This window comes from Myxine glutinosa, chromosome 8 (assembly GCF_964187855.1).
Source record: "Myxine glutinosa chromosome 8, kmMyxGlut1.1, whole genome shotgun sequence".
Classification (NCBI taxonomy): Eukaryota; Metazoa; Chordata; class Myxini; order Myxiniformes; family Myxinidae; genus Myxine; species Myxine glutinosa.
In genome coordinates, this window is record NC_136268.1 from 33,354,415 (window position 1) to 33,380,698 (window position 26,284).

Genomic DNA, 26,284 nt, shown 5'->3' on the forward strand with positions numbered 1-26,284 from the left:
ACAAGTGCGAAAAGTGGGTTTTCAACACTAACACAAGTGCGAAAAGTGGTTTTTCAACACTAACACAAGTGCGAAAAGTGGTTTTTCAACACTATCACAAGTGCAAAAAGTGTTTTTTCCACACTAATACAAGTGCAAAAGTGGTTTCCTGCACCAATAAAAGTGCGAAAAGTGGTTTTTCAACACTAACAAGTGCGAAAAGTGGTTTTTCAACACTAACACAAGTGCGAAAAGTGGTTTTTCCACACTAATACAAGTGCAAAAGTGGTTTCCTGCACCAACACAAGTGCAAAAAGTGGTTTTTCAACACTAACACAAGTGCGAAAAGTGGTTTTTCCACACTAATACAAGTGCAAAAGTGGTTTCCTGCACCAACACAAGTGCGAAAAGTGGTTTTTCAACACTAACACAAGTGCGAAAAGTGTTTTTTCCACACTAATACAAGTGCAAAAGTGGTTTCCTGCACCAACACAAGTGCGAAAAGTGGTTTTTCAACACTAACACAAGTGCGAAAAGTGGTTTTTCAACACTAACACAAGTGCGAAAAGTGTTTTTTCCACACTAATACAAGTACAAAAGTGGTTTCCTGCACCAACACAAGTGCGAAAAGTGGTTTCCTGCACCAACACAAGTGCGAAAAGTGGTTTTGCAACACTAACACAAGTGCGAAAAGTGGTTTTTCAACACTAACACAAGTGCGAAAAGTGTTTTTTCCACACTAATACAAGTGCAAAAGTGGTTTCCTGCACCAACACAAGTGCGAAAAGTGGTTTTTCAAAACTAACACAAGTGCGAAAAGTGGTTTTTCAACACTAACAAGTGCGAAAAGTGGTTTTTCCACACTAATACAAGTGCAAAAGTGGTTTCCTGCATCAACACAAGTGCGAAAATTGGTTTTTCAACACTAACACAAGTGCGAAAAGTGGTTTTTCAACACTAACACAAATGCGAAAAGTGGTTTTTCAACACTAACACAATTGCGAAAAGTAGTTTTTGAACACTATCACAAGTGCAAAAAGTGGTTTTTCCACACTAATACAAGTGCAAAAGTGGTTTCCTGCACCAACACAAGTGCGAAAAGTGGTTTTTCAACACTAACACAAGTGCGAAAAGTGTTTTTTCAACACTATCACAAGTGTGAAAAGTGGTTTTTCAACACTAACACAAGTGCGAAAAGTGTTTTTTCCACACTAATACAAGTGCAAAAGTGGTTTCCTGCACCAACACAAGTGCGAAAAGTGGTTTTTCAACACTAACACAAGTGTGAAAAGTGGTTTTTCAACACCAACACAAGTGCGAAAAGTGGTTTTTCAACACTAACACAAGTGCGAAAAGTATTTTTTCCACACTAATACAAGTGCAAAAGTGGTTTCCTGCACCAACACAAGTGCGAAAAGTGGTTTTTCAACACTAACACAAGTGCGAAAAGTGGTTTTTCAACAATAACACAAGTGCGAAAAGTGTTTTTTCCACACTAATACAAGTGCAAAAGTGGTTTCCTGCACCAACACAAGTGCGAAACGTGGTTTTTCAACACTAACACAAGTGCTAAAAGTGTTTTTTCCACACTAATACAAGTGCAAAAGTGGTTTCCTGCACCAACACAAGTGCGAAAGGTGGTTTTTCAACACTAACACAAGTGCGAAAAGTGGTTTTTCAACACTAACACAAGTGCGAAAAGTGTTTTTCCACACTAATACAAGTGCAAAAGTGGTTTCCTGCACCAACACAAGTGCGAAAAGTGGTTTTTCAACACTAACACAAGTGCGAAAAGTGGTTTTTCAACACTAACACAAGTGCGAAAAGTGGTTTTTCAACACTATCACAAGTGTGAAAAGTGGTTTTTCAACACTGTCACAAGTGCAAAAAGTGTTTTTTCCACACTAATACAAGTGCAAAAGTGGTTTCCTGCACCAACACAAGTGCGAAAAGTGGTTTTTCAACACTAACACAAGTGCGAAAAGTGGTTTTTCAACACTAACACAAGTGCGAAAAGTGGTTTTTCAACACTAACACAAGTGCAAAAGTGGTTTCCTGCACCAACACAAGTGCGAAAAGTGGTTTTTCAACACTAACACAAGTGCAAAAAGTGGTTTTTCAACACTAACACAAGTGCGAAAAGTGTTTTTTCCACACTAATACAAGTGCAAAAGTGGTTTCCTGCACCAACACAAGTGCGAAAAGTGGTTTTTCAACACTAACACAAGTGCGAAAAGTGGTTTTTCAACACCAACACAAGTGCGAAAAGTGGTTTTTCAACACTATCATAAGTGCAAAAAGTGTTTTTTTCCACACTAATACAAGTGCAAAAGTGGTTTCCTGCACCAACACAAGTGCGAAAAGTGGTTTTTCAACACTAACACAAGTGCGAAAAGTGGTTTTTCAACACTAACACAAGTGCGAAAAGTGTTTTTTCCACACTAATACAAGTGCAAAAGTGGTTTCCTGCACCAACACAAGTGCGAAACGTGGTTTTTCAACACTAACACAAGTGCAAAAAGTGGTTTTTCAACACTAACACAAGTGCGAAAAGTGTTTTTCCACACTAGTACAAGTGCAAAAGTGGTTTCCTGCACCAACACAAGTGCGAAAAGTGGTTTTTCAACACTAACACAAGTGCGAAAAGTGGTTTTTCAACACTAACACAAGTGCGAAAAGTGGTTTTTCAACACTATCACAAGTGCAAAAAGTGTTTTTTCCACACTAATACAAGTGCAAAAGTGGTTTCCTGCACCAACACAAGTGCGAAAAGTGGTTTTTCAACACTAACACAAGTGCGAAAAGTGTTTTTTCAACACTAACACAAGTGCGAAAAGTGGTTTTTCAACACTAACACAAGTGCGAAAAGTGTTTTTTCCACACTAATACAAGTGCAAAAGTGGTTTCCTGCACCAACACAAGTGCGAAAAGTGGTTTTTCAACACTAACAAGTGCGAAAAGTGGTTTTTCAACACCAACACAAGTGCGAAAAGTGGTTTTTCAACACTAACACAAGTGCGAAAAGTGTTTTTTCCACACTAATACAAATGCAAAAGTGGTTTCCTGCACCAACACAAGTGCGAAAAGTGGTTTTTCAACACTAACACAAGTGCGAAAAGTGTTTTTTCCACACTAATACAAGTGCAAAAGTGGTTTCCTGCACCAACACAAGTGCGAAAAGTGGTTTTTCAACACTAACACAAGTGCGAAAAGTGGTTTTTCAACACTAACACAAGTGCGAAAAGTGGTTTTTCAACACTAACACAAGTGCGAAAAGTGGTTTTTCAACACTAACACAAGTGCGAAAAGTGGTTTTTCCACACTAATACAAGTGCAAAAGTGGTTTCCTGCACCAACACAAGTGCGAAAAGTGGTTTTTCAACACTAACACAAGTGCGAAAAGTGGTTTTTCAACACTAACACAAGTGCGAAAAGTGGTTTTTCCACACTAATACAAGTGCAAAAGTGGTTTCCCGCACCAACACAAGTGCGAAAAGTGGTTTTTCAACACTAACACAAGTGCGAAAAGTGATTTTTCAACACTAACACAAGTGCGAAAAGTAGTTTTTCAACACTATCACAAGTGCAAAAAGTGGTTTTCCACACTAATACAAGTGCAAAAGTGGTTTCCTGCACCAACACAAGTGCGAAAAGTGGTTTTTCCACACTAATACAAGTGCAAAAGTGGTTTCCTGCACCAACACAAGTGCGAAAAGTGGTTTTTCAACACTAACATATGTGCGAAAAGTGTTTTTTCCACACTAATACAAGTGCAAAAGTGGTTTCCTGCACCAACACAAGTGCGAAAAGTGGTTTTTCAACACTAACATAAGTGCGAAAAGTGTTTTTTCCACACTAATACAAGGGCAAAAGTGGTTTCCTGCACCAACACAAGTGCGAAAAGTGGTTTTTCAACACTAACACAAGTGCGAAAAGTGGTTTTTCCACACTAATACAAGTGCAAAAGTGGTTTCCTGCACCAACACAAGTGCGAAAAGTGGTTTTTCAACACTAACACAAGTGCGAAAAGTGGTTTTTCAACACTAACACAAGTGTGAAAAGTGTTTTTTCCACACTAATACAAGTGCAAAAGTGGTTTCCTGCACCAACACAGGTGCGGAAAGTGGTTTATCAACACCAACACAAGTGCGAAAAGTGGTTTTTCAACACTATCACAAGTGCAAAAGTGGTTTCCTGCACCAACACAAGTGAGAAAAGTGGTTTTTCAACACTAACACAAGTGCGAAAAGTGGTTTTTCCACACTAATACAAGTGCAAAAGTGGTTTTTCAACACTAACACGTGCGAAAAGTGGTTTTTCAACACTATCACAAGTGCAAAAAGTGGTTTTTCAACACTAACACGTGCGAAAAGTGGTTTTTCAACACTATCACAAGTGCAAAAAGTGTTTTTTCCACACTAATACAAGTGCAAAAGTGGTTTCCTGCACCAACAAAAGTGCGAAAAGTGGTTTTTCAACACTAACACAAGTGCGAAAAGTGGTTTTTCCACACTAATACAAGTGCAAAAGTGGTTTCCTGCACCAACACAAGTGCGAAAAGTGGTTTTTCAACACTAACACAAGTGCGAAAAGTGGTTTTTCAACACTAACACAAGTGCGAAAAGTGGTTTTTCAACACTAACACAAGTGCGAAAAGTGGTTTTTCCACACTAATACAAGTGCAAAAGTGGTTTCCTGCACCAACACAAGTGCGAAAAGTGGTTTTTCAACACCAACACAAGTGCGAAAAGTAGTTTTTCAACACTAACACAAGTGCGAAAAGTGGTTTTTCCACACTAATACAAGTGCAAAAGTGGTTTCCTGCAACAACACAAGTGCGAAAAGTGGGTTTTCAACACTAACACAAGTGCGAAAAGTGGTTTTTCAACACTAACACAAGTGCGAAAAGTGGTTTTTCAACACTATCACAAGTGCAAAAAGTGTTTTTTCCACACTAATACAAGTGCAAAAGTGGTTTCCTGCACCAATAAAAGTGCGAAAAGTGGTTTTTCAACACTAACAAGTGCGAAAAGTGGTTTTTCAACACTAACACAAGTGCGAAAAGTGGTTTTTCCACACTAATACAAGTGCAAAAGTGGTTTCCTGCACCAACACAAGTGCAAAAAGTGGTTTTTCAACACTAACACAAGTGCGAAAAGTGGTTTTTCCACACTAATACAAGTGCAAAAGTGGTTTCCTGCACCAACACAAGTGCGAAAAGTGGTTTTTCAACACTAACACAATTGCGAAAAGTAGTTTTTCAACACTATCACAAGTGCAAAAAGTGTTTTTTTCCACGCTAATACAAGTGCAAAAGTGGTTTCCTGCACCAACACAAGTGCGAAAAGTGGTTTTTCAACACCAACACAAGTGCGAAAAGTGGTTTTTCAACACTAACACAAGTGCGAAAAGTGGTTTTTCCACACTAATACAAGTGCAAAAGTGGTTTCCTGCACCAACACAAGTGCGAAAAGTGGTTTTTCAACACTAACACAAGTGCGAAAAGTGGTTTTTCAACACTAACACAAGTGTGAAAAGTGTTTTTTCCACACTAATACAAGTGCAAAAGTGGTTTCCTGCACCAACACAGGTGCGGAAAGTGGTTTATCAACACCAACACAAGTGCGAAAAGTGGTTTTTCAACACTATCACAAGTGCAAAAGTGGTTTCCTGCACCAACACAAGTGAGAAAAGTGGTTTTTCAACACTAACACAAGTGCGAAAAGTGGTTTTTCCACACTAATACAAGTGCAAAAGTGGTTTTTCAACACTAACACGTGCGAAAAGTGGTTTTTCAACACTATCACAAGTGCAAAAAGTGGTTTTTCAACACTAACACGTGCGAAAAGTGGTTTTTCAACACTATCACAAGTGCAAAAAGTGTTTTTTCCACACTAATACAAGTGCAAAAGTGGTTTCCTGCACCAACAAAAGTGCGAAAAGTGGTTTTTCAACACTAACACAAGTGCGAAAAGTGGTTTTTCCACACTAATACAAGTGCAAAAGTGGTTTCCTGCACCAACACAAGTGCGAAAAGTGGTTTTTCAACACTAACACAAGTGCGAAAAGTGGTTTTTCAACACTAACACAAGTGCGAAAAGTGGTTTTTCAACACTAACACAAGTGCGAAAAGTGGTTTTTCCACACTAATACAAGTGCAAAAGTGGTTTCCTGCACCAACACAAGTGCGAAAAGTGGTTTTTCAACACCAACACAAGTGCGAAAAGTAGTTTTTCAACACTAACACAAGTGCGAAAAGTGGTTTTTCCACACTAATACAAGTGCAAAAGTGGTTTCCTGCAACAACACAAGTGCGAAAAGTGGGTTTTCAACACTAACACAAGTGCGAAAAGTGGTTTTTCAACACTAACACAAGTGCGAAAAGTGGTTTTTCAACACTATCACAAGTGCAAAAAGTGTTTTTTCCACACTAATACAAGTGCAAAAGTGGTTTCCTGCACCAATAAAAGTGCGAAAAGTGGTTTTTCAACACTAACAAGTGCGAAAAGTGGTTTTTCAACACTAACACAAGTGCGAAAAGTGGTTTTTCCACACTAATACAAGTGCAAAAGTGGTTTCCTGCACCAACACAAGTGCAAAAAGTGGTTTTTCAACACTAACACAAGTGCGAAAAGTGGTTTTTCCACACTAATACAAGTGCAAAAGTGGTTTCCTGCACCAACACAAGTGCGAAAAGTGGTTTTTCAACACTAACACAAGTGCGAAAAGTGTTTTTTCCACACTAATACAAGTGCAAAAGTGGTTTCCTGCACCAACACAAGTGCGAAAAGTGGTTTTTCAACACTAACACAAGTGCGAAAAGTGGTTTTTCAACACTAACACAAGTGCGAAAAGTGTTTTTTCCACACTAATACAAGTACAAAAGTGGTTTCCTGCACCAACACAAGTGCGAAAAGTGGTTTCCTGCACCAACACAAGTGCGAAAAGTGGTTTTGCAACACTAACACAAGTGCGAAAAGTGGTTTTTCAACACTAACACAAGTGCGAAAAGTGTTTTTTCCACACTAATACAAGTGCAAAAGTGGTTTCCTGCACCAACACAAGTGCGAAAAGTGGTTTTTCAAAACTAACACAAGTGCGAAAAGTGGTTTTTCAACACTAACAAGTGCGAAAAGTGGTTTTTCCACACTAATACAAGTGCAAAAGTGGTTTCCTGCATCAACACAAGTGCGAAAATTGGTTTTTCAACACTAACACAAGTGCGAAAAGTGGTTTTTCAACACTAACACAAATGCGAAAAGTGGTTTTTCAACACTAACACAATTGCGAAAAGTAGTTTTTCAACACTATCACAAGTGCAAAAAGTGGTTTTTCCACACTAATACAAGTGCAAAAGTGGTTTCCTGCACCAACACAAGTGCGAAAAGTGGTTTTTCAACACTAACACAAGTGCGAAAAGTGTTTTTTCAACACTATCACAAGTGTGAAAAGTGGTTTTTCAACACTAACACAAGTGCGAAAAGTGTTTTTTCCACACTAATACAAGTGCAAAAGTGGTTTCCTGCACCAACACAAGTGCGAAAAGTGGTTTTTCAACACTAACACAAGTGTGAAAAGTGGTTTTTCAACACCAACACAAGTGCGAAAAGTGGTTTTTCAACACTAACACAAGTGCGAAAAGTATTTTTTCCACACTAATACAAGTGCAAAAGTGGTTTCCTGCACCAACACAAGTGCGAAAAGTGGTTTTTCAACACTAACACAAGTGCGAAAAGTGGTTTTTCAACAATAACACAAGTGCGAAAAGTGTTTTTTCCACACTAATACAAGTGCAAAAGTGGTTTCCTGCACCAACACAAGTGCGAAACGTGGTTTTTCAACACTAACACAAGTGCTAAAAGTGTTTTTTCCACACTAATACAAGTGCAAAAGTGGTTTCCTGCACCAACACAAGTGCGAAAGGTGGTTTTTCAACACTAACACAAGTGCGAAAAGTGGTTTTTCAACACTAACACAAGTGCGAAAAGTGTTTTTCCACACTAATACAAGTGCAAAAGTGGTTTCCTGCACCAACACAAGTGCGAAAAGTGGTTTTTCAACACTAACACAAGTGCGAAAAGTGGTTTTTCAACACTAACACAAGTGCGAAAAGTGGTTTTTCAACACTATCACAAGTGTGAAAAGTGGTTTTTCAACACTGTCACAAGTGCAAAAAGTGTTTTTTCCACACTAATACAAGTGCAAAAGTGGTTTCCTGCACCAACACAAGTGCGAAAAGTGGTTTTTCAACACTAACACAAGTGCGAAAAGTGGTTTTTCAACACTAACACAAGTGCGAAAAGTGGTTTTTCAACACTAACACAAGTGCAAAAGTGGTTTCCTGCACCAACACAAGTGCGAAAAGTGGTTTTTCAACACTAACACAAGTGCAAAAAGTGGTTTTTCAACACTAACACAAGTGCGAAAAGTGTTTTTTCCACACTAATACAAGTGCAAAAGTGGTTTCCTGCACCAACACAAGTGCGAAAAGTGGTTTTTCAACACTAACACAAGTGCGAAAAGTGGTTTTTCAACACCAACACAAGTGCGAAAAGTGGTTTTTCAACACTATCATAAGTGCAAAAAGTGTTTTTTTCCACACTAATACAAGTGCAAAAGTGGTTTCCTGCACCAACACAAGTGCGAAAAGTGGTTTTTCAACACTAACACAAGTGCGAAAAGTGGTTTTTCAACACTAACACAAGTGCGAAAAGTGTTTTTTCCACACTAATACAAGTGCAAAAGTGGTTTCCTGCACCAACACAAGTGCGAAACGTGGTTTTTCAACACTAACACAAGTGCAAAAAGTGGTTTTTCAACACTAACACAAGTGCGAAAAGTGTTTTTCCACACTAGTACAAGTGCAAAAGTGGTTTCCTGCACCAACACAAGTGCGAAAAGTGGTTTTTCAACACTAACACAAGTGCGAAAAGTGGTTTTTCAACACTAACACAAGTGCGAAAAGTGGTTTTTCAACACTATCACAAGTGCAAAAAGTGTTTTTTCCACACTAATACAAGTGCAAAAGTGGTTTCCTGCACCAACACAAGTGCGAAAAGTGGTTTTTCAACACTAACACAAGTGCGAAAAGTGTTTTTTCAACACTAACACAAGTGCGAAAAGTGGTTTTTCAACACTAACACAAGTGCGAAAAGTGTTTTTTCCACACTAATACAAGTGCAAAAGTGGTTTCCTGCACCAACACAAGTGCGAAAAGTGGTTTTTCAACACTAACAAGTGCGAAAAGTGGTTTTTCAACACCAACACAAGTGCGAAAAGTGGTTTTTCAACACTAACACAAGTGCGAAAAGTGTTTTTTCCACACTAATACAAATGCAAAAGTGGTTTCCTGCACCAACACAAGTGCGAAAAGTGGTTTTTCAACACTAACACAAGTGCGAAAAGTGTTTTTTCCACACTAATACAAGTGCAAAAGTGGTTTCCTGCACCAACACAAGTGCGAAAAGTGGTTTTTCAACACTAACACAAGTGCGAAAAGTGGTTTTTCAACACTAACACAAGTGCGAAAAGTGGTTTTTCAACACTAACACAAGTGCGAAAAGTGTTTTTTCCACACTAATACAAGTGCAAAAGTGGTTTCCTGCACCAACACAAGTGCGAAAAGTGGTTTTTCAACGCTAACACAAGTGCGAAAAGTGGTTTTTCAACATTAACACAAGTGCGAAAAGTGGTTTTTCAACACTAACAAGTGCTAAAAGTGTTTTTTCCACACTAATACAAGTGCAAAAGTGGTTTCCTGCACCAACACAGGTGCGAAAAGTGGTTTTTCAACACTAACACAAGTGCGAAAAGTGGTTTTTCAACACTAACACAAGTGCGAAAAGTGGTTTTTCAACACTAACACAAGTGCGAAAAGTGGTTTTTCAACACTAACACAAGTGCGAAAAGTGGTTTTTCAACACTAACACAAGTGCGAAAAGTGGTTTTTCCACACTAATACAAGTGCAAAAGTGGTTTCCTGCACCAACACAAGTGCGAAAAGTGGTTTTTCAACACTAACACAAGTGCGAAAAGTGGTTTTTCAACACTAACACAAGTGCAAAAGTGGTTTCCTGCATCAACACAAGTGCGAAAATTGGTTTTTCAACACTAACACAAGTGCGAAAAGTGGTTTTTCAACACTAACACAATTGCGAAAAGTAGTTTTTCAACACTATCACAAGTGCAAAAAGTGGTTTTTCCACACTAATACAAGTGCAAAAGTGGTTTCCTGCACCAACACAAGTGCGAAAAGTGGTTTTTCAACACTAACACAAGTGCGAAAAGTGTTTTTTCAACACTATCACAAGTGTGAAAAGTGGTTTTTCAACACTAACACAAGTGCGAAAAGTGTTTTTTCCACACTAATACAAGTGCAAAAGTGTTTTTCAACACTAACACAAGTGTGAAAAGTGGTTTTTCAACACCAACACAAGTGCGAAAAGTGGTTTTTCAACACTAACACAAGTGCGAAAAGTATTTTTTCCACACTAATGCAAGTGCAAAAGTGGTTTCCTGCACCAACACAAGTGCGAAAAGTGGTTTTTCAACACTAACACAAGTGCGAAAAGTGGTTTTTCAACAATAACACAAGTGCGAAAAGTGGTTTTTCAACACTAACACAAGTGCGAAAAGTGTTTTTTCCACACTAATACAAGTGCAAAAGTGGTTTCCTGCACCAACACAAGTGCGAAAAGTGGTTTTTCAACGCTAACACAAGTGCGAAAAGTGGTTTTTCAACATTAACACAAGTGCGAAAAGTGGTTTTTCAACACTAACAAGTGCTAAAAGTGTTTTTTCCACACTAATACAAGTGCAAAAGTGGTTTCCTGCACCAACACAGGTGCGAAAAGTGGTTTTTCAACACTAACACAAGTGCGAAAAGTGGTTTTTCAACACTAACACAAGTGCGAAAAGTGGTTTTTCAACAATAACACAAGTGCGAAAAGTGGTTTTTCAACACTAACACAAGTGCGAAAAGTGTTTTTTCCACACTAATACAAGTGCAAAAGTGGTTTCCTGCACCAACACAAGTGCGAAAAGTGGTTTTTCAACGCTAACACAAGTGCGAAAAGTGGTTTTTCAACATTAACACAAGTGCGAAAAGTGGTTTTTCAACACTAACAAGTGCTAAAAGTGTTTTTTCCACACTAATACAAGTGCAAAAGTGGTTTCCTGCACCAACACAGGTGCGAAAAGTGGTTTTTCAACACTAACACAAGTGCGAAAAGTGGTTTTTCAACACTAACACAAGTGCGAAAAGTGGTTTTTCAACACTAACACAAGTGCGAAAAGTGGTTTTTCAACACTAACACAAGTGCGAAAAGTGGTTTTTCAACACTAACACAAGTGCGAAAAGTGGTTTTTCCACACTAATACAAGTGCAAAAGTGGTTTCCTGCACCAACACAAGTGCGAAAAGTGGTTTTTCAACACTAACACAAGTGCGAAAAGTGGTTTTTCAACACTAACACAAGTGCAAAAGTGGTTTCCTGCATCAACACAAGTGCGAAAATTGGTTTTTCAACACTAACACAAGTGCGAAAAGTGGTTTTTCAACACTAACACAATTGCGAAAAGTAGTTTTTCAACACTATCACAAGTGCAAAAAGTGGTTTTTCCACACTAATACAAGTGCAAAAGTGGTTTCCTGCACCAACACAAGTGCGAAAAGTGGTTTTTCAACACTAACACAAGTGCGAAAAGTGTTTTTTCAACACTATCACAAGTGTGAAAAGTGGTTTTTCAACACTAACACAAGTGCGAAAAGTGTTTTTTCCACACTAATACAAGTGCAAAAGTGTTTTTCAACACTAACACAAGTGTGAAAAGTGGTTTTTCAACACCAACACAAGTGCGAAAAGTGGTTTTTCAACACTAACACAAGTGCGAAAAGTATTTTTTCCACACTAATGCAAGTGCAAAAGTGGTTTCCTGCACCAACACAAGTGCGAAAAGTGGTTTTTCAACACTAACACAAGTGCGAAAAGTGGTTTTTCAACAATAACACAAGTGCGAAAAGTGTTTTTTCCACACTAATACAAGTGCAAAAGTGGTTTCCTGCACCAACACAAGTGCGAAACGTGGTTTTTCAACACTAACACAAGTGCTAAAAGTGTTTTTTCCACACTAATACAAGTGCAAAAGTGGTTTCCTGCACCAACACAAGTGCGAAAGGTGGTTTTTCAACACTAACACAAGTGCGAAAAGTGGTTTTTCAACACTAACACAAGTGCGAAAAGTGTTTTTCCACACTAATACAAGTGCAAAAGTGGTTTCCTGCACCAACACAAGTGCGAAAAGTGGTTTTTCAACACTAACACAAGTGCGAAAAGTGGTTTTTCAACACTAACACAAGTGCGAAAAGTGGTTTTTCAACACTATCACAAGTGTGAAAAGTGGTTTTTCAACACTGTCACAAGTGCAAAAAGTGTTTTTTCCACACTAATACAAGTGCAAAAGTGGTTTCCTGCACCAACACAAGTGCGAAAAGTGGTTTTTCAACACCAACACAAGTGCGAAAAGTGGTTTTTCAACACTAACACAAGTGCAAAAGTGGTTTCCTGCACCAACACAAGTGCGAAAAGTGGTTTTTCAACACCAACACAAGTGCGAAAAGTGGTTTTTCAACACTAACACAAGTGCGAAAAGTGTTTTTTCCACACTAATACAAGTGCAAAAGTGGTTTCCTGCACCAACACAAGTGCGAAACGTGGTTTTTCAACACTAACACAAGTGCAAAAAGTGGTTTTTCAACACTAACACAAGTGCGAAAAGTGTTTTTCCACACTAGTACAAGTGCAAAAGTGGTTTCCTGCACCAACACAAGTGCGAAAAGTGGTTTTTCAACACTAACACAAGTGCGAAAAGTGGTTTTTCAACACTAACACAAGTGCGAAAAGTGGTTTTTCAACACTATCACAAGTGCAAAAAGTGTTTTTTCCACACTAATACAAATGCAAAAGTGGTTTCCTGCACCAACACAAGTGCGAAAAGTGGTTTTTCAACACTAACACAAGTGCGAAAAGTGTTTTTTCAACACTAACACAAGTGCGAAAAGTGGTTTTTCAACACTAACACAAGTGCGAAAAGTGTTTTTTCCACACGAATACAAGTGCAAAAGTGGTTTCCTGCACCAACACAAGTGCGAAAAGTGGTTTTTCAACACTAACACAAGTGCGAAAAGTGGTTTTTCAACACCAACACAAGTGCGAAAAGTGGTTTTTCAACACTAACACAAGTGCGAAAAGTGTTTTTTCCACACTAATACAAATGCAAAAGTGGTTTCCTGCACCAACACAAGTGCGAAAAGTGGTTTTTCAACGCTAACACAAGTGCGAAAAGTGGTTTTTCAACATTAACACAAGTGCGAAAAGTGGTTTTTCAACACTAACAAGTGCTAAAAGTGTTTTTTCCACACTAATACAAGTGCAAAAGTGGTTTCCTGCACCAACACAGGTGCGAAAAGTGGTTTTTCAACACTAACACAAGTGCGAAAAGTGGTTTTTCAACACTAACACAAGTGCGAAAAGTGGTTTTTCAACACTAACACAAGTGCGAAAAGTGGTTTTTCAACACTAACACAAGTGCGAAAAGTGGTTTTTCAACACTAACATAAGTGCGAAAAGTGGTTTTTCCACACTAATACAAGTGCAAAAGTGGTTTCCTGCACCAACACAAGTTCGAAAAGTGGTTTTTCAACACTAACACAAGTGCGAAAAGTGGTTTTTCAACACTAACACAAGTGCGAAAAGTGGTTTTTCCACACTAATACAAGTGCAAAAGTGGTTTCCTGCACCAACACAAGTGCGAAAAGTGGTTTTTCAACACCAACACAAGTGCGAAAAGTGGTTTTTCAACACTAACACAAGTGCGAAAAGTGTTTTTTCCACACTAATACAAGTGTAAAAGTGGTTTCCTGCACCAACACAAGTGCGAAAAGTGGTTTTTCAACACTAACACAAGTGCGAAAAGTGATTTTTCAACACTAACACAATTGCGAAAAGTAGTTTTTCAACACTATCACAAGTGCAAAAAGTGGTTTTTCCACACTAATACAAGTGCAAAAGTGGTTTCCTGCACCAACACAAGTGCGAAAAGTGGTTTTTCAACACTAACACAAGTGTGAAAAGTGGTTTTTCAACACCAACACAAGTGCGAAAAGTGGTTTTTCAACACTAACACAAGTGCGAAAAGTATTTTTTTCCACACTAATACAAGTGCAAAAGTGGTTTTTCAACAATAACACAAGTGCGAAAAGTGTTTTTTCCACACTAATACAAGTGCAAAAGTGGTTTCCTGCACCAACACAAGTGCGAAACGTGGTTTTTCAACACTAACACAAGTGCTAAAAGTGTTTTTTCCACACTAATACAAGTGCAAAAGTGGTTTCCTGCACCAACACAAGTGCGAAAGGTGGTTTTTCAACACTAACACAAGTGCGAAAAGTGGTTTTTCAACACTAACACAAGTGCGAAAAGTGTTTTTCCACACTAATACAAGTGCAAAAGTGGTTTCCTGCACCAACACAAGTGCGAAAAGTGGTTTTTCAACACTAACACAAGTGCGAAAAGTGTTTTTTCAACACTAACACAAGTGCGAAAAGTGGTTTTTCAACACTAACACAAGTGCGAAAAGTGTTTTTTCCACACTAATACAAGTGTAAAAGTGGTTTCCTGCACCAACACAAGTGCGAAAAGTGGTTTTTCAACACTAACACAAGTGCGAAAAGTGATTTTTCAACACTAACATAAGTGCGAAAAGTGTTTTTTCCACACTAATACAAGTGCAAAAGTGGTTTCCTGCACCAACACAAGTGCGAAAAGTGGTTTTTCAACACTAACACAATTGCGAAAAGTAGTTTTTCAACACTATCACAAGTGCAAAAAGTGTTTTTTCCACACTAATACAAGTGCAAAAGTGGTTTCCTGCACCAACACAAGTGCGAAAATTGGTTTTTCAACACTAACACAAGTGCGAAAAGTGGTTTTTCAACACTAACACAAATGCGAAAAGTTGTTTTTCAGCACTAACACAAGTGCGAAAAGTGGTTTTTTCCACACTAATACAAGTGCAAAAGTGGTTTCCTGCACCAACACAAGTGCGAAAAGTGGTTTTTCAACACTAACACAAGTGCGAAAAGTTGTTTTTCAACACTAACACAAGTGCAAAAAGTGGTTTTTCCACACTAATACAAGTGCAAAAGTGGTTTCCTGCACCAACACAAGTGCGAAAAGTGGTTTTTCAACACTAACAGAAGTGCGAAAAGTGGTTTTTCAACACCAACACAAGTGCGAAAAGTGGTTTTTCAACACTAACACAAGTGCGAAAAGTGTTTTTTCCACACTAATACAAGTGCAAAAGTGGTTTCCTGCACCAACACAAGTGCGAAAAGTGGTTTTTCAACACCAACACAAGTGCGAAAAGTGGTTTTTCAACACTAACACAAGTGCGAAAAGTGGTTTTTCAACACTATCACAAGTGCGAAAAGTGTTTTTAAGTTTTAATTTCCTTTAAAAAACATTTTCTCTGCAATAATAGGGCCGATTGAGATAAAATTTTCACCATAGGAGGGACTCGGTCTGTAGAATATTTTAATGGTAATTATGACGTCGCAGGTCACGTGGTTCGGCCGCCATATTGGTTTTCGTGAAAACACGAAAACCCCTTTTTCTCTGCAACGGCTGAACAGATCGAGGCCAAACTTTGCAAGCAGAATCGCATACCCATGACGAACAAAAAAGTCAGCGAGCACGACATCATCCAACACATGGTTTCAGAGTTATGACGTTTTAAAGCATGAACCTTTAAAACCTAGCTCCTCCCTCATTTCTGATCCAATCGAGGAGAAAATTCAGACATCTGTTCAGCATGTCAGTCTACTAAAACGTCATTTTAGAATTTGCGATAGGTCACGTGGTTTGGCAGATATCGTTAATTAAACGAAAATATTTTGTTAAAAATGGATATCTCTTGAATCGCTTTATTGATCGACGTGAAACGTCATACTATAGTAGAAGTCATGAAGAGTAACAAGTGTGCAAAATTTCAAGATGATTGGATGTACGGTCTGGAAACTAGAAGTTGTTATTGCCTGAAGAAGAAGAACCACAACACTTTTTTTTGACCAGGCCATGTGACATAACCACCTCACGAGCTAAGGGTAGCTCGAAATTAAATTGTCTTCGGATTTGGCAGTCGCTGGAGGGTGTTAACATTCGAATGCAACAAATCTGGGCAAATTCTGATGAATTTTCGTAAAACTACACGATATTGTCATTCACATTGGAAAATAACATTGTAAAACTCTCCGCCGCCTCGGCTTATTTCTCGCTCTGAAGTTCATCTTGTCTTCAATTTTAAGGAGAAAGAGGTATCTGCAAGCAATGGTGACCTTTATTTTGTGGAAATCCGATTTAAAATGATGAAGTTATTCAAAATCTAACATTTTAAATTGGTCGCATTTCCAAAGTGAAATCTTCCACAGGTAAAATATCCATGCGTGCAGGCACACCTTACGGCGTCAATTTGGCTCCGATTTCAAATCGGATTTCGATTGTCGTATTGCCTTGGATGAGATAACAAAATACCACAACAAATTTGGTGACAATCATGAAAAATTTGACCAAGTTCGATCGACGGGATACTTCGTTCTTCCACTAACATACGGCACGGGCTACGGATGACGGCATGCCACGGCATGACGTTCTTCGACGGGTGGCAGATAGTTAATTAAACGAAAATATTTTTTTAAATGGATGGGGTGGGGGGATGTGTGTGTGTTTGTGTGGAGGGGTGTGCGTGTGGGGGGAGGGGTGTGGGGGTGTTTGTGTGTGGGTGTGTGTGTATATGTGTGTGTGTGTGTGTGTGTGTGTGTGTGTGTGTGTGTGTGTGTGTGTGTGTGTGTGTGTGTGTGTGTGTGTGTGTCGAGGTGGGGGGTGTGTGTGTGTGTGTACGTGTGGAGGGTTGTGCATGTGGGGGGAGGGGTGTGGGGGTGTTTGTGTGTGTGCATGTGTGTTAGGGTTGGGGGGGGTGGGGGGATGTGTGCGTGTGTTTGTGTTAGGGGTGGGGAGATGTGTGTGTGTGTGTGTATGTGTGTGTTGGGGGTGGGGGGATGTATGCGTGTGTTTGTGTGTGTGTTAGGGTGGGGTGTGTGTGTGTGTGTGTGTTTGTATGTGGGTGGGGGGTAGGGGGAATGTGTGTGTGTGGGGATGTGTGTGTGGGGGGGGGGGGGTTGTGTGTCAGGGGATGTGTGTGGGGGATGTGTCTTAGGGGGTGGGGGGAGGGGGATGTGCGTTTGTCTGGATATGTGTGTGCGTGTGGGGGGAGGGGTGTGCACGTGTTTGTGTGTGTGTGTGTGGATATGCGTGTGTGTTGGGGGTGGGGTGTGTGTGTGTGTGTAGGGGGGATGTGTGTGTGTGTGGGGGTGGAGGGATGTGTGTGTGTAGGTGGGGGGGCGGGGGGGTTGGTGTGTGTGTATGTGTGTGTGTGTGTTTGGGGGGAGGGGTGTGGGTGGGGGTAGGTGGGATGTGTGTGTGTGTGTGTGTGTGTTGGGGGTGGGGGGATGTATGCGTGTGTTTGTGTGTGTGTTAGGGGTGGGGGGATGTGTGTGTGTGTGTGTGTGTGTGTGGAGGGGTGTGCGTGTGGGGGGAGGGGTGTGGGGGTGTTTGTGTGTGGGTGTGTGTGTATATGTGTGTGTGTGTGTGTCGAGGTGGGGGGGTGTGTGTGTGTGTGTACGTGTGGAGGGTTGTGCATGTGGGGGGAGGGGTGTGGGGGTGTTTGTGCGTGTGCATGTGTGTTAGGGTTGGGGGGGGTGGGGGGATGTGTGCGTGTGTTTGTGTTAGGGGTGGGGAGATGTGTGTGTGTGTGTGTGTGTGTGTGTGTGTGTGTGTGTGTGTGTGTGTGTGTGTGTGTGTGTGTGTGTGTGTGTTGGGGGTGGGGGGATGTATGCATGTGTTTGTGTGTGTGTTAGGGTGGGGTGTGTGTGTGTGTGTGTGTGTTGGGGGTAGGGGTGGGGGAATATGTGCATGTGTTTGTGTGTTTGTATGTGGGTGGGGGGTAGGGGGAATGTGTGTGTGTGGGGATGTGTGTGTGTGGGGGGGGGGGGGGGATGTGCGTTTGTCTGGATATGTGTGTGCGTGTGGGGGGAGGGGTGTGCACGTGTTTGTGTGTGTGTGTGAATATGCGTGTGTGTGTGTGTGTGTGTGTGTATGTGTATGTTAGGGGTGGGGGGATGTGTGTGTGTGTGTGTGTGTGTGTGTGTGTGTGTGTGTGTGTGTGTGTGTGTGTGTGTGTGTGTGTGTGTGTGTGTGTGTGTGTGTGTGTGTGTGTGTGTGTTGGAGGTTGCGGTGGGGGGATGTGTGCATGTTTGTGTGTGTGTATGTGGGTGGGGGGTAGGGGGAATGTGTGTGTGTGTGGGAATGTGTGTGTGGGGGGGGGGGGAGGGGTGTTGTGTGTCGGGGGATGTGTCTTGGGGGGAGGGGGGAGGGGGATGTGCGTTTGTCTGGATATGTGTCATCAGCAAAGAGATAGAGAGGATTTTCAAGAGAGTCAGAGAGATCATTGATGAAGACCAGGAAAAGCACAGGGCCCAGAACACTGCCTTGGGGAACTCCAGCCTGAACAGGAAGAGGAGATGAGAGAAACCCATTCAGGGCCACACGTTGACGACGACTAGAGAGAAAGTCCGCCAGCCATGCGTGGAGATTTCCATGGATACCAAAGGAGGAGAGTTTGGTGAGCAGAGCGGGGTGCCAGACCGTATCGAAGGCACGTGATATGTCGAGGGAGACAGCTCTAATTTCCTGTTTGGCATTGAGGACCTCCATCCATTGTTGAGACAGCAGAAGCAGCATGTCCAGAGTAGAGTGACCTGGTCTGAAACCAAATTGATGATCAGAGATCAAGTCATTGGATAAGAGGAAAGGTTTCATATCCGAAGCAATGATGGATTCCATGACTTTGCTGATATTTGGGAGAAGGCTGATTGGTCTGTCGTTGCTAGGATCTGTTTTTGCACCTTTTTTGTGCAAAGCGGTGATGTTGGCTGAGCCAACATCACTTACTCATGTTCACATCACTTACACTTACTCAACATTTTCTTACTCATGTTCACTCCTCACCTTTATCAATATCATTGCAGCCGTTTTATTTCAGGCCTGGCCTCAATGAGGACTAAAGTCCGTGACTGGAGCCTTAATTATAAATAAATAAAATAAAAAAGTATGGTTGGATACCTATCCACAGGATAAAGGCTGGATAAGGTGTGGATAAGGTGTGGATAAACTTTTGCTTGGAAGATGGCAATGTCCCACAATGCATTGCACTGTCTTGTCTGCTTGCAAAGCCATGGCAGCTGGTCAAACATACTAGAAAGAGGAAGGCAAACTTTAGGCCCACGGGCAACACAAGAGCATGTGAAGGTCATCTCGTACCTGCACTATCATCATATAACATTTGCCGATACCTCATTATATTGCCGTGATCAGTAATGAATATCGTTGTTTTCTACCGGTTCGCATCACATGCTCATTTGCTGACTTGACACCGTGGTGCATGTGGATTGATTATTAGATCGCCATCAACGATGTATGATAAGCGTTATCCAGGCCAGAGGAGGTAGGCTAAAGTTAAACGGGGAAAAAAAAATCACCGATTTATTCAGCGGGTAAAATTATCCAGGCTCTGAGCAACGGAACCTATCCAGGGGATAAATGTTATCCGCCAGATAGGCGATTTATCCACAGGATAGTGCTTATCCGGGCTTTTAGCAACTGCGCCCTGTTTACCACTACCTCAAGTAATCCCCCATCAAGATTTTTTTTTTTTTTTTTGGATACTGAATCGAGGCTCGTGAAAGAGCTAACATTTATTTCACAAACAAATCAACCAGACAAACAAAATATATAAAAAGAAGGAGCGGAAGACAAGATGGGGAGAGAGGGGAAGCACACAAACACAACATTTGAGAGCAGGGAGATGTGTGGGAGGGAGAGGGTTTGGGGGGAGGAGGCGTGGGAATGGGGGGGGGGGGTGGGAGAAGTATAAAACACAAGGACACCAAGGACTTCCAGGACAGAGGTTGGTATTTCAAAAAAGTGGATTTGGGGTGAAATTAGCAGGGGTAGAAAAGATCAAGGTTTTAGATGGGGGAAGATAAGAGATGGTGGTGAACAGCTGTTTTAAAGACCTAGAGGGTGGAGTGGGATTGAAGAGAGTGAGGGAGTTTGTTCCAGAGGCGGGAGAAAAGAGGAATGAAGGCGTGAAGGTGAGCAGAGAGTCTTGATTTTGGCAGTTTAACCATGAGAGGGTTGCAGGCAGATCTTGTGCGACCTGTAGGAATATTTGGGGGACAGAGCCCAGAGAGCTGGGGGGGGGGGGGGCAAGGCCAGAGAGGAGTCGGTAGAAGACGGAAAGACCACCAACCTGCCTGCGGTGGGTGAGTGAAAGGCCCTTGGAGTTAGCTTCATCGCGGGAGATTCCAATGATTCTGAACGCTTTGGTTTCAACAGCGTGAAGCCGAGCTAGGTGTGAGGCAGGAGCACCGGCCCAGAGGGGAGAGCAGTATTCCATTGAGCTGCGAATGAAAGCCTTGTATGTGGTGAGGAGCTCAGGTGTGGCAAGGAAGGACTTCGCACGACGGAGGATGCCCAGTCGGTGACTGGCTTTGGAGGCCAGATTTGAAATGTGGTTTTCGCAGGGAAGATCATGGCAGATAGTGAGACCCAAAAGCTTGAGTGACAGAACTTCTTGGAGAGGATTATTCAGAAAGTGGTTGGGAGGGTTGTTCAGTTGGTCTTTTCGGAGAGACATCGTAAGAGTGTGAGATTTGTCAGGATTGAAAGACATGTTCCACTTGTTTGCCCAGTCTGATTTTGTCCAGGTCTGCAGAGAGTGAGGAGGCTGCAGACTGCCGATCTGATGGATGAGGAATGGAGCGACAGAGTAGAGTCATCAGCAAAGAGACATCATCAGACACACCTTTTTTTTACCCAAAATGACCCAATTCTCAAGCACTCCTTTTTCCAGCAATTCCACAAGCCTCAATTATGTACGCAAAAATTAATATTTGCACCACAATATGAAGTTAATCAATCACAGCTCAGTTCATACCCATTTCTAACTCCCCCACAAGCCTCGACGCCACCGAAAGAATCATACACCGTGCTTTTGCTACCAACAAACAAAACCCGAATTGCGGCGACAAATCATCCATCTGCTGCAAATCGCTGCTTAGAGACAGAATATACAAGGGGAAGAAATTTTGAAGTGCACATTTATTTAGAAATCAAGAATACAAAACACTAGATTCACAAGATGTCATTACAAATCTCGGAAGAATCAACTCGGAGCCAGAACATCTTTTAATTCACCCTGTGGCATTCAACCTCAAAACGTCACAAAAATCGACAAAACGTTCACAGAGTGCATGTCAAACAAGTATTAGTTGGACATTAAACAGCCAAACAACATTCACCATTATATTGTTGAGATATTGAGGGAACTTCGAATTTGACAGATACCATTTACATTCTCATTCGTTACCTGTCCACATTCCCAAAACCCGAGCTTTTGTCTCTGCCCGAGATGTTCACCCTGCAATTGCACAAAACTTATAACAACCTCCTCAGTTATATTACCTATTTGTGGCATGGAAGAATCAAGTTACGTTCATAAACATGAGATGACGATGTAAACATGCATACACTTTCTAAAATGTACCAACAATCTTCTTCATTACAAAGACTTTATTAAAGTAAAAACAACACTCCAGTTTGAAAAAAAATTCAGCGCCAGATCAATTTGGATTGTCTTACACATCATCCAAACCCATTACCCCAAGATTCCTTACAGTAATGCCACGTCAATACAACCACCCCCCCCTCTCACTCCCCCCCCCCCCCCCCCCCAAAAAAAAACAATACAAATCAAATACAAACCGGAGACATTGTGCTAAGTGCCACAAGAAAAACAATCAAACTTTTATAACCATAAAACTTCAATGGCAGAAACTTTTTGTTATAATTTAAAAAAGGATACTCTGTCCTCCAGAAAACCAGGTGACGAGTGGAGACAATACTGAGAAACAAAACTAAGCATCAACATGAGCACAGGTGGCTCAGAATTCTTCAGGCTCATCCTGTGGTGTTTCACTGCCCTCATCTTCCTGCAAACATCAATTTGAAAAGCCACACACAAACAATCTCGATATTGCGCAAACCCTTTAAATACGAGATACCGTAACGGAAGGAATTGAACATTACCATATGAGTGTAGAGGATGGAGTAAATGTGCTGGCACAATGGATTTTCTTGATCATCTTCTTTTTGAAGAATCTGCTCGATGTCCTGCATCTTCTTGAAGTAGAAATCTCGTTCCTTCTCCATGTCTTCCAATGACATTTTCAACGCCTTGATCTGCTCGGAAGAAGCAAAACAACATCGCAGTAGAATTTTGTTTCGATGGAAGATTCTCGTTACGCACTGTGAAGAGCTCAATCGTGCTTGGTTTGCCGTTACAAATTAGAAAGCTCAATTACAATTTGTGGGATAAAATTGCACCCAAAGTATTTGCCATTACAATTGGCTGAAAAATTGACAATATAAAGTCGATGGGACGATGTCTACCTGAACCTTCGGATTACTGCCAACCCACCCGCTGTTTGGAAAAAAAAATGTTCGGAGCTCATTACACGAAGTTAAACCGCAGTCTCCAGTTACTCCATTCAAACCAGGCAATTCACAGCCATGTTTTACCTGATTATTCAATTCTGTGATAGGCCCATCAGGGCTCGCACGGTCATTTTTCATTCTTTGTTGATGTTTCTGACTCAGGGACGCAGGAGAAGAACAGGAAGCAGAATCACTTTGCTGCCTTTGGCCATGTAAAGCCGTCTTGGATGTGGATGTGTCTGTGCAATTAAAAACAGTCATTTGGACATGAAGGCTAAAAACCTTGCGGTGTTTTGACATCACAGTTTCCATCCTTCTCAGGAAGGAAACATTAAAGGAAAGACAGCCCGATTTTGCAGAGTCTAAATATCCCATTGCACCAAGAATGTATACAACCTGAAAGAGGTAGATTTTAGTCAGGATTATTATAAATCAGTATTGTGCATTTACATCAACATGAAATACTGTATGCCATCAGACTCAGTTGTCATTTGTGAAACAAAGAACCACCCATTGTCTAAAGCAGTGTCAGCTGCTACATTGCTTAGCACAACAGTCACCCAGCCCACGTTACAGGCTTTGTTAGCTTTTGGGCAAGATCAACACCCGGCCCATTGGGGAAAGGAATCGATCCATAGACATTCCTGGCTCCCTGACCATCATCAACATGGAGTGAATTCCCCCAGAAGATGAACAGACAAGTCATCTGAAAGAGTACAAACAACTAGCACCTCTCAACTGGAATTGTATCCATGAACATCTGTGCTACACAAATGACTGTCACTACCACTCCCCCCCAAAAGGCTTATAAAGCCTATGGCGGCTGACTGACGCTGTGATTAGCAGCTGACAATGCAATAAGCAGTGGAAGGTTGTGGGTTTTTCCACAGATTGAAACTGAGCCTGGTGACCATCTATGCTGCAGGCTACAACTTAAAGTTCTTATTGAGTGGTAAAGGGAAACTAAACAGGGTAGATGCATGGCAGGCACCCAGATCCAAAACGCTGGTTTGGCACAGTTCCATGGTCACAACCATTCCAGTCAATAGGTACTATTGCCATCCATACTTCAGAAAGTATTCACACCCCTTCACTTTTTTCACATTTTGTTGTGTTAGAGCCTGAATTTAAAATGGATTAAGTTGAGATTTATTTTGTCACTGATATACATGTAGTAAAGTCAGTCAAAAATTTATTTTTAAAAAATCTTTACATAATTAAAAATGAAATACAGAAATCTAATTTACATAAGTATTCACCCCCATGAATCAATACTTTGTAGAAGCACCTTTGGCAGCAAATACAGCTCCAAGTCGTCTTGGGTATGTCTATCAGTTTTGCACATCTGGATTTGGAGTTTCTCCCATTCTTCTTGCAGATCTCCTCAAACTCTGTGAAGTTGGATGGGGAGAGTCAGTGAACAGCAATCTTTAATTCTTTCCACAGATTCTCAATGGGAGTCAAGTCTGAGCTTTGCTGGGCCACTCAAGGACTTTCACGTTCTTGTTCTGAAGCCATTCCAGTGTTGCTTTGGCTGTATGCTTGGGGTCATTATTCTGTTGGAATATAAATATTTGCCGCAGTCTAAGGTCTTTTGCACTCTGAAGCAGTTTCTCCTCAAAGATTTGCCTGCATTTGGCTCCATTCATTGTTCCTTCTCTCCATAAAGGTCTCCTAGTCCCTGCTGCTGAAAAGCATTCCCATAGCATGATGCTGCCCCACCATGCTTTACGGTATGGATGGTGCTATTTGGTTATGAGCTGTGCTCTGTTTCCACCAGACGTAGCACTTTGCATTCAGGCCAATGAGTTCAATTTTCGACTCGTCAGACCACAGAATCTTTTGCCTACTGCTCTCAGTATTTCACATGCCTTTTTGCAAACTCCAAGCATGCTGCCTCTTTCTTAGGAGTGGCATCCGTCTGGCCACTCCCATAAAGCCTAGATTTGTGAAGTGCTACAGAGACTGTTGTCCTTCCAGCAGGTTCTGCCATATCAGCCAAGGAACTATGCAGTTATGTCAGAGTGTTCATTGGGTTACTAGTCACCTTGACCAAGGTCCTTCTTGATCAGTTGCTGCCAACTCTAGGAAGAGTCTGGGCAGTTCCATATTCTTTCCATTTCGTAATCATGGAACTCACTGTGCTGTTGGGAACTTTCAACACGAGAAATTGTTTTATACCCTTCCCCAGATCTATGCCTCCTCAAAATTGTATCACGGAGTTATACAGACAGTTACTTGGACTTCATGGTAAAGTTTCTGCTCTGACATGCACTGTCAACTGTGGGACCTTGTATAGAAAGGTGTGTTTCTTTCTAAATCATGTCCATTCAATTTAATTGGCCACTAGTCGACTCCAATCAAGTTGTAGAGACATCTCAAGGATGATCAAAGGAAATTGGATGCACCTGAGCTCAATTTGGAGTGTCATAGCAAAGCGGTTGAATACTTATTGCCTCATGACGTTTCAGCTTTTCATTTTTATTATTTTAAAAAAAATCTAAAAAATAAAATATATATTCCACTTGACATTATGGGGTAATATGTGTAGATCAGTGACAAAAAAATAATCTCAATTTAACCCAACTTAAATTCAGGCTTTAACACCACAATGTGAAGTCAAGGGGTGTGAATACTTTCTGAAGTAACTGTAGTTGTTTTTTGGCTAATCTTTGGTTTGATCTCACCTTTCCCTTTTTGTATAGATGGTGAACAGGAGAGGAGGGGTTCAGAGAAATACTAATGATTCTCTTTGTTGAAGCAAACTTATTTGACAGTCAAAAAGTTGACACCACATACAGCTTTTTACATAGTCTTGACAAACTGCAGCAAAATATCAACACCAGTCCTACTTAGTCAAAGTAGATGAGCAATTTAACAATGGCCAGTGATACAAATCTAACAGCATTAAAAAAGTTAAACCAAGGGTCACGACAGCAGTCAGGTCCAACGTACTCTTGGCCTTTGGCTTGTTGAAGATCTGAGTACCCGGGTTGGGTGGTGGAAAGGCATCCTGACCTTGCCTTGCTGCCACGGGATCGTACTCGTGGCCATCATAATTTGCATTGAAAAACTTCTTAAACCACTGCACAAACTCAAAATTGTCTTGAAATCGTCCCTTAACAAGCCTGTCCACAGGTATCACCTGCAAAATAACATCAGATCAGAAAACAATAGCAGAAGGGTCAAAATAAAAATGAATTAAAAAGATGAAGCAAAAAATAAAATAAAAACAAAAAATATTTACAAAACAAGTATCCACAGGGTGGGGCTTAGACGTGCGATGAAGTTTGGGGTAATATTAGAATTAGCCCGGTGGGAGACACGGTTATTTCCCCACGGTTTTATAAGAAGATATTAAAATTAACTCTCTGAATTTGAGGCGAACCCCCCCCCCCCCCCCCCCCCCCCGTTTTCAGCTTCTTATAGGACATAGGTGGTGGATTAAGAACAACCCCATGAGACCTTACTGTTCTGATATGTTGTACCAAATTTGGTCCATAATCTGTCATGTCGTTTGTCAGAAAAATATGTTTTAGTGAATGTGGGATTAGGGGAGGGGGGGGGGGGAATAAAAGAGGGGGGAAGAGAGGAGGAGGGGGGAGAGGAAGAGAAGAGGCATCTTTGCTAAAATTA

The 26,284-nt window shown here is 41.1% G+C and overlaps 1 protein-coding gene across 7 annotated transcripts in view; it reads right to left on the reverse strand.

Moving 5' to 3' along the window:
* Positions 1–21,235: 21,235 nt before the first annotated feature.
* The window catches only part of LOC137432048 (microtubule-associated protein RP/EB family member 3-like), a 97,936-nt gene continuing 92,887 nt past the window's right edge, over positions 21,236–26,284 (reverse strand). For all 7 annotated transcript variants that reach the window (XM_078783166.1, XM_078783167.1, XM_078783169.1 and 4 more), the window contains 4 exons: positions 25,604–25,793; positions 22,733–22,887; positions 22,241–22,393; positions 21,236–22,143 (listed from right to left, as the gene is read on the reverse strand). In XM_078783166.1, the coding sequence (XP_078639292.1) occupies positions 22,096–22,143; positions 22,241–22,393; positions 22,733–22,887; positions 25,604–25,793 (546 nt within the window). In that variant the 3' untranslated portion in view covers positions 21,236–22,095. The remainder of the gene's footprint in view (positions 22,144–22,240; positions 22,394–22,732; positions 22,888–25,603; positions 25,794–26,284) is intronic.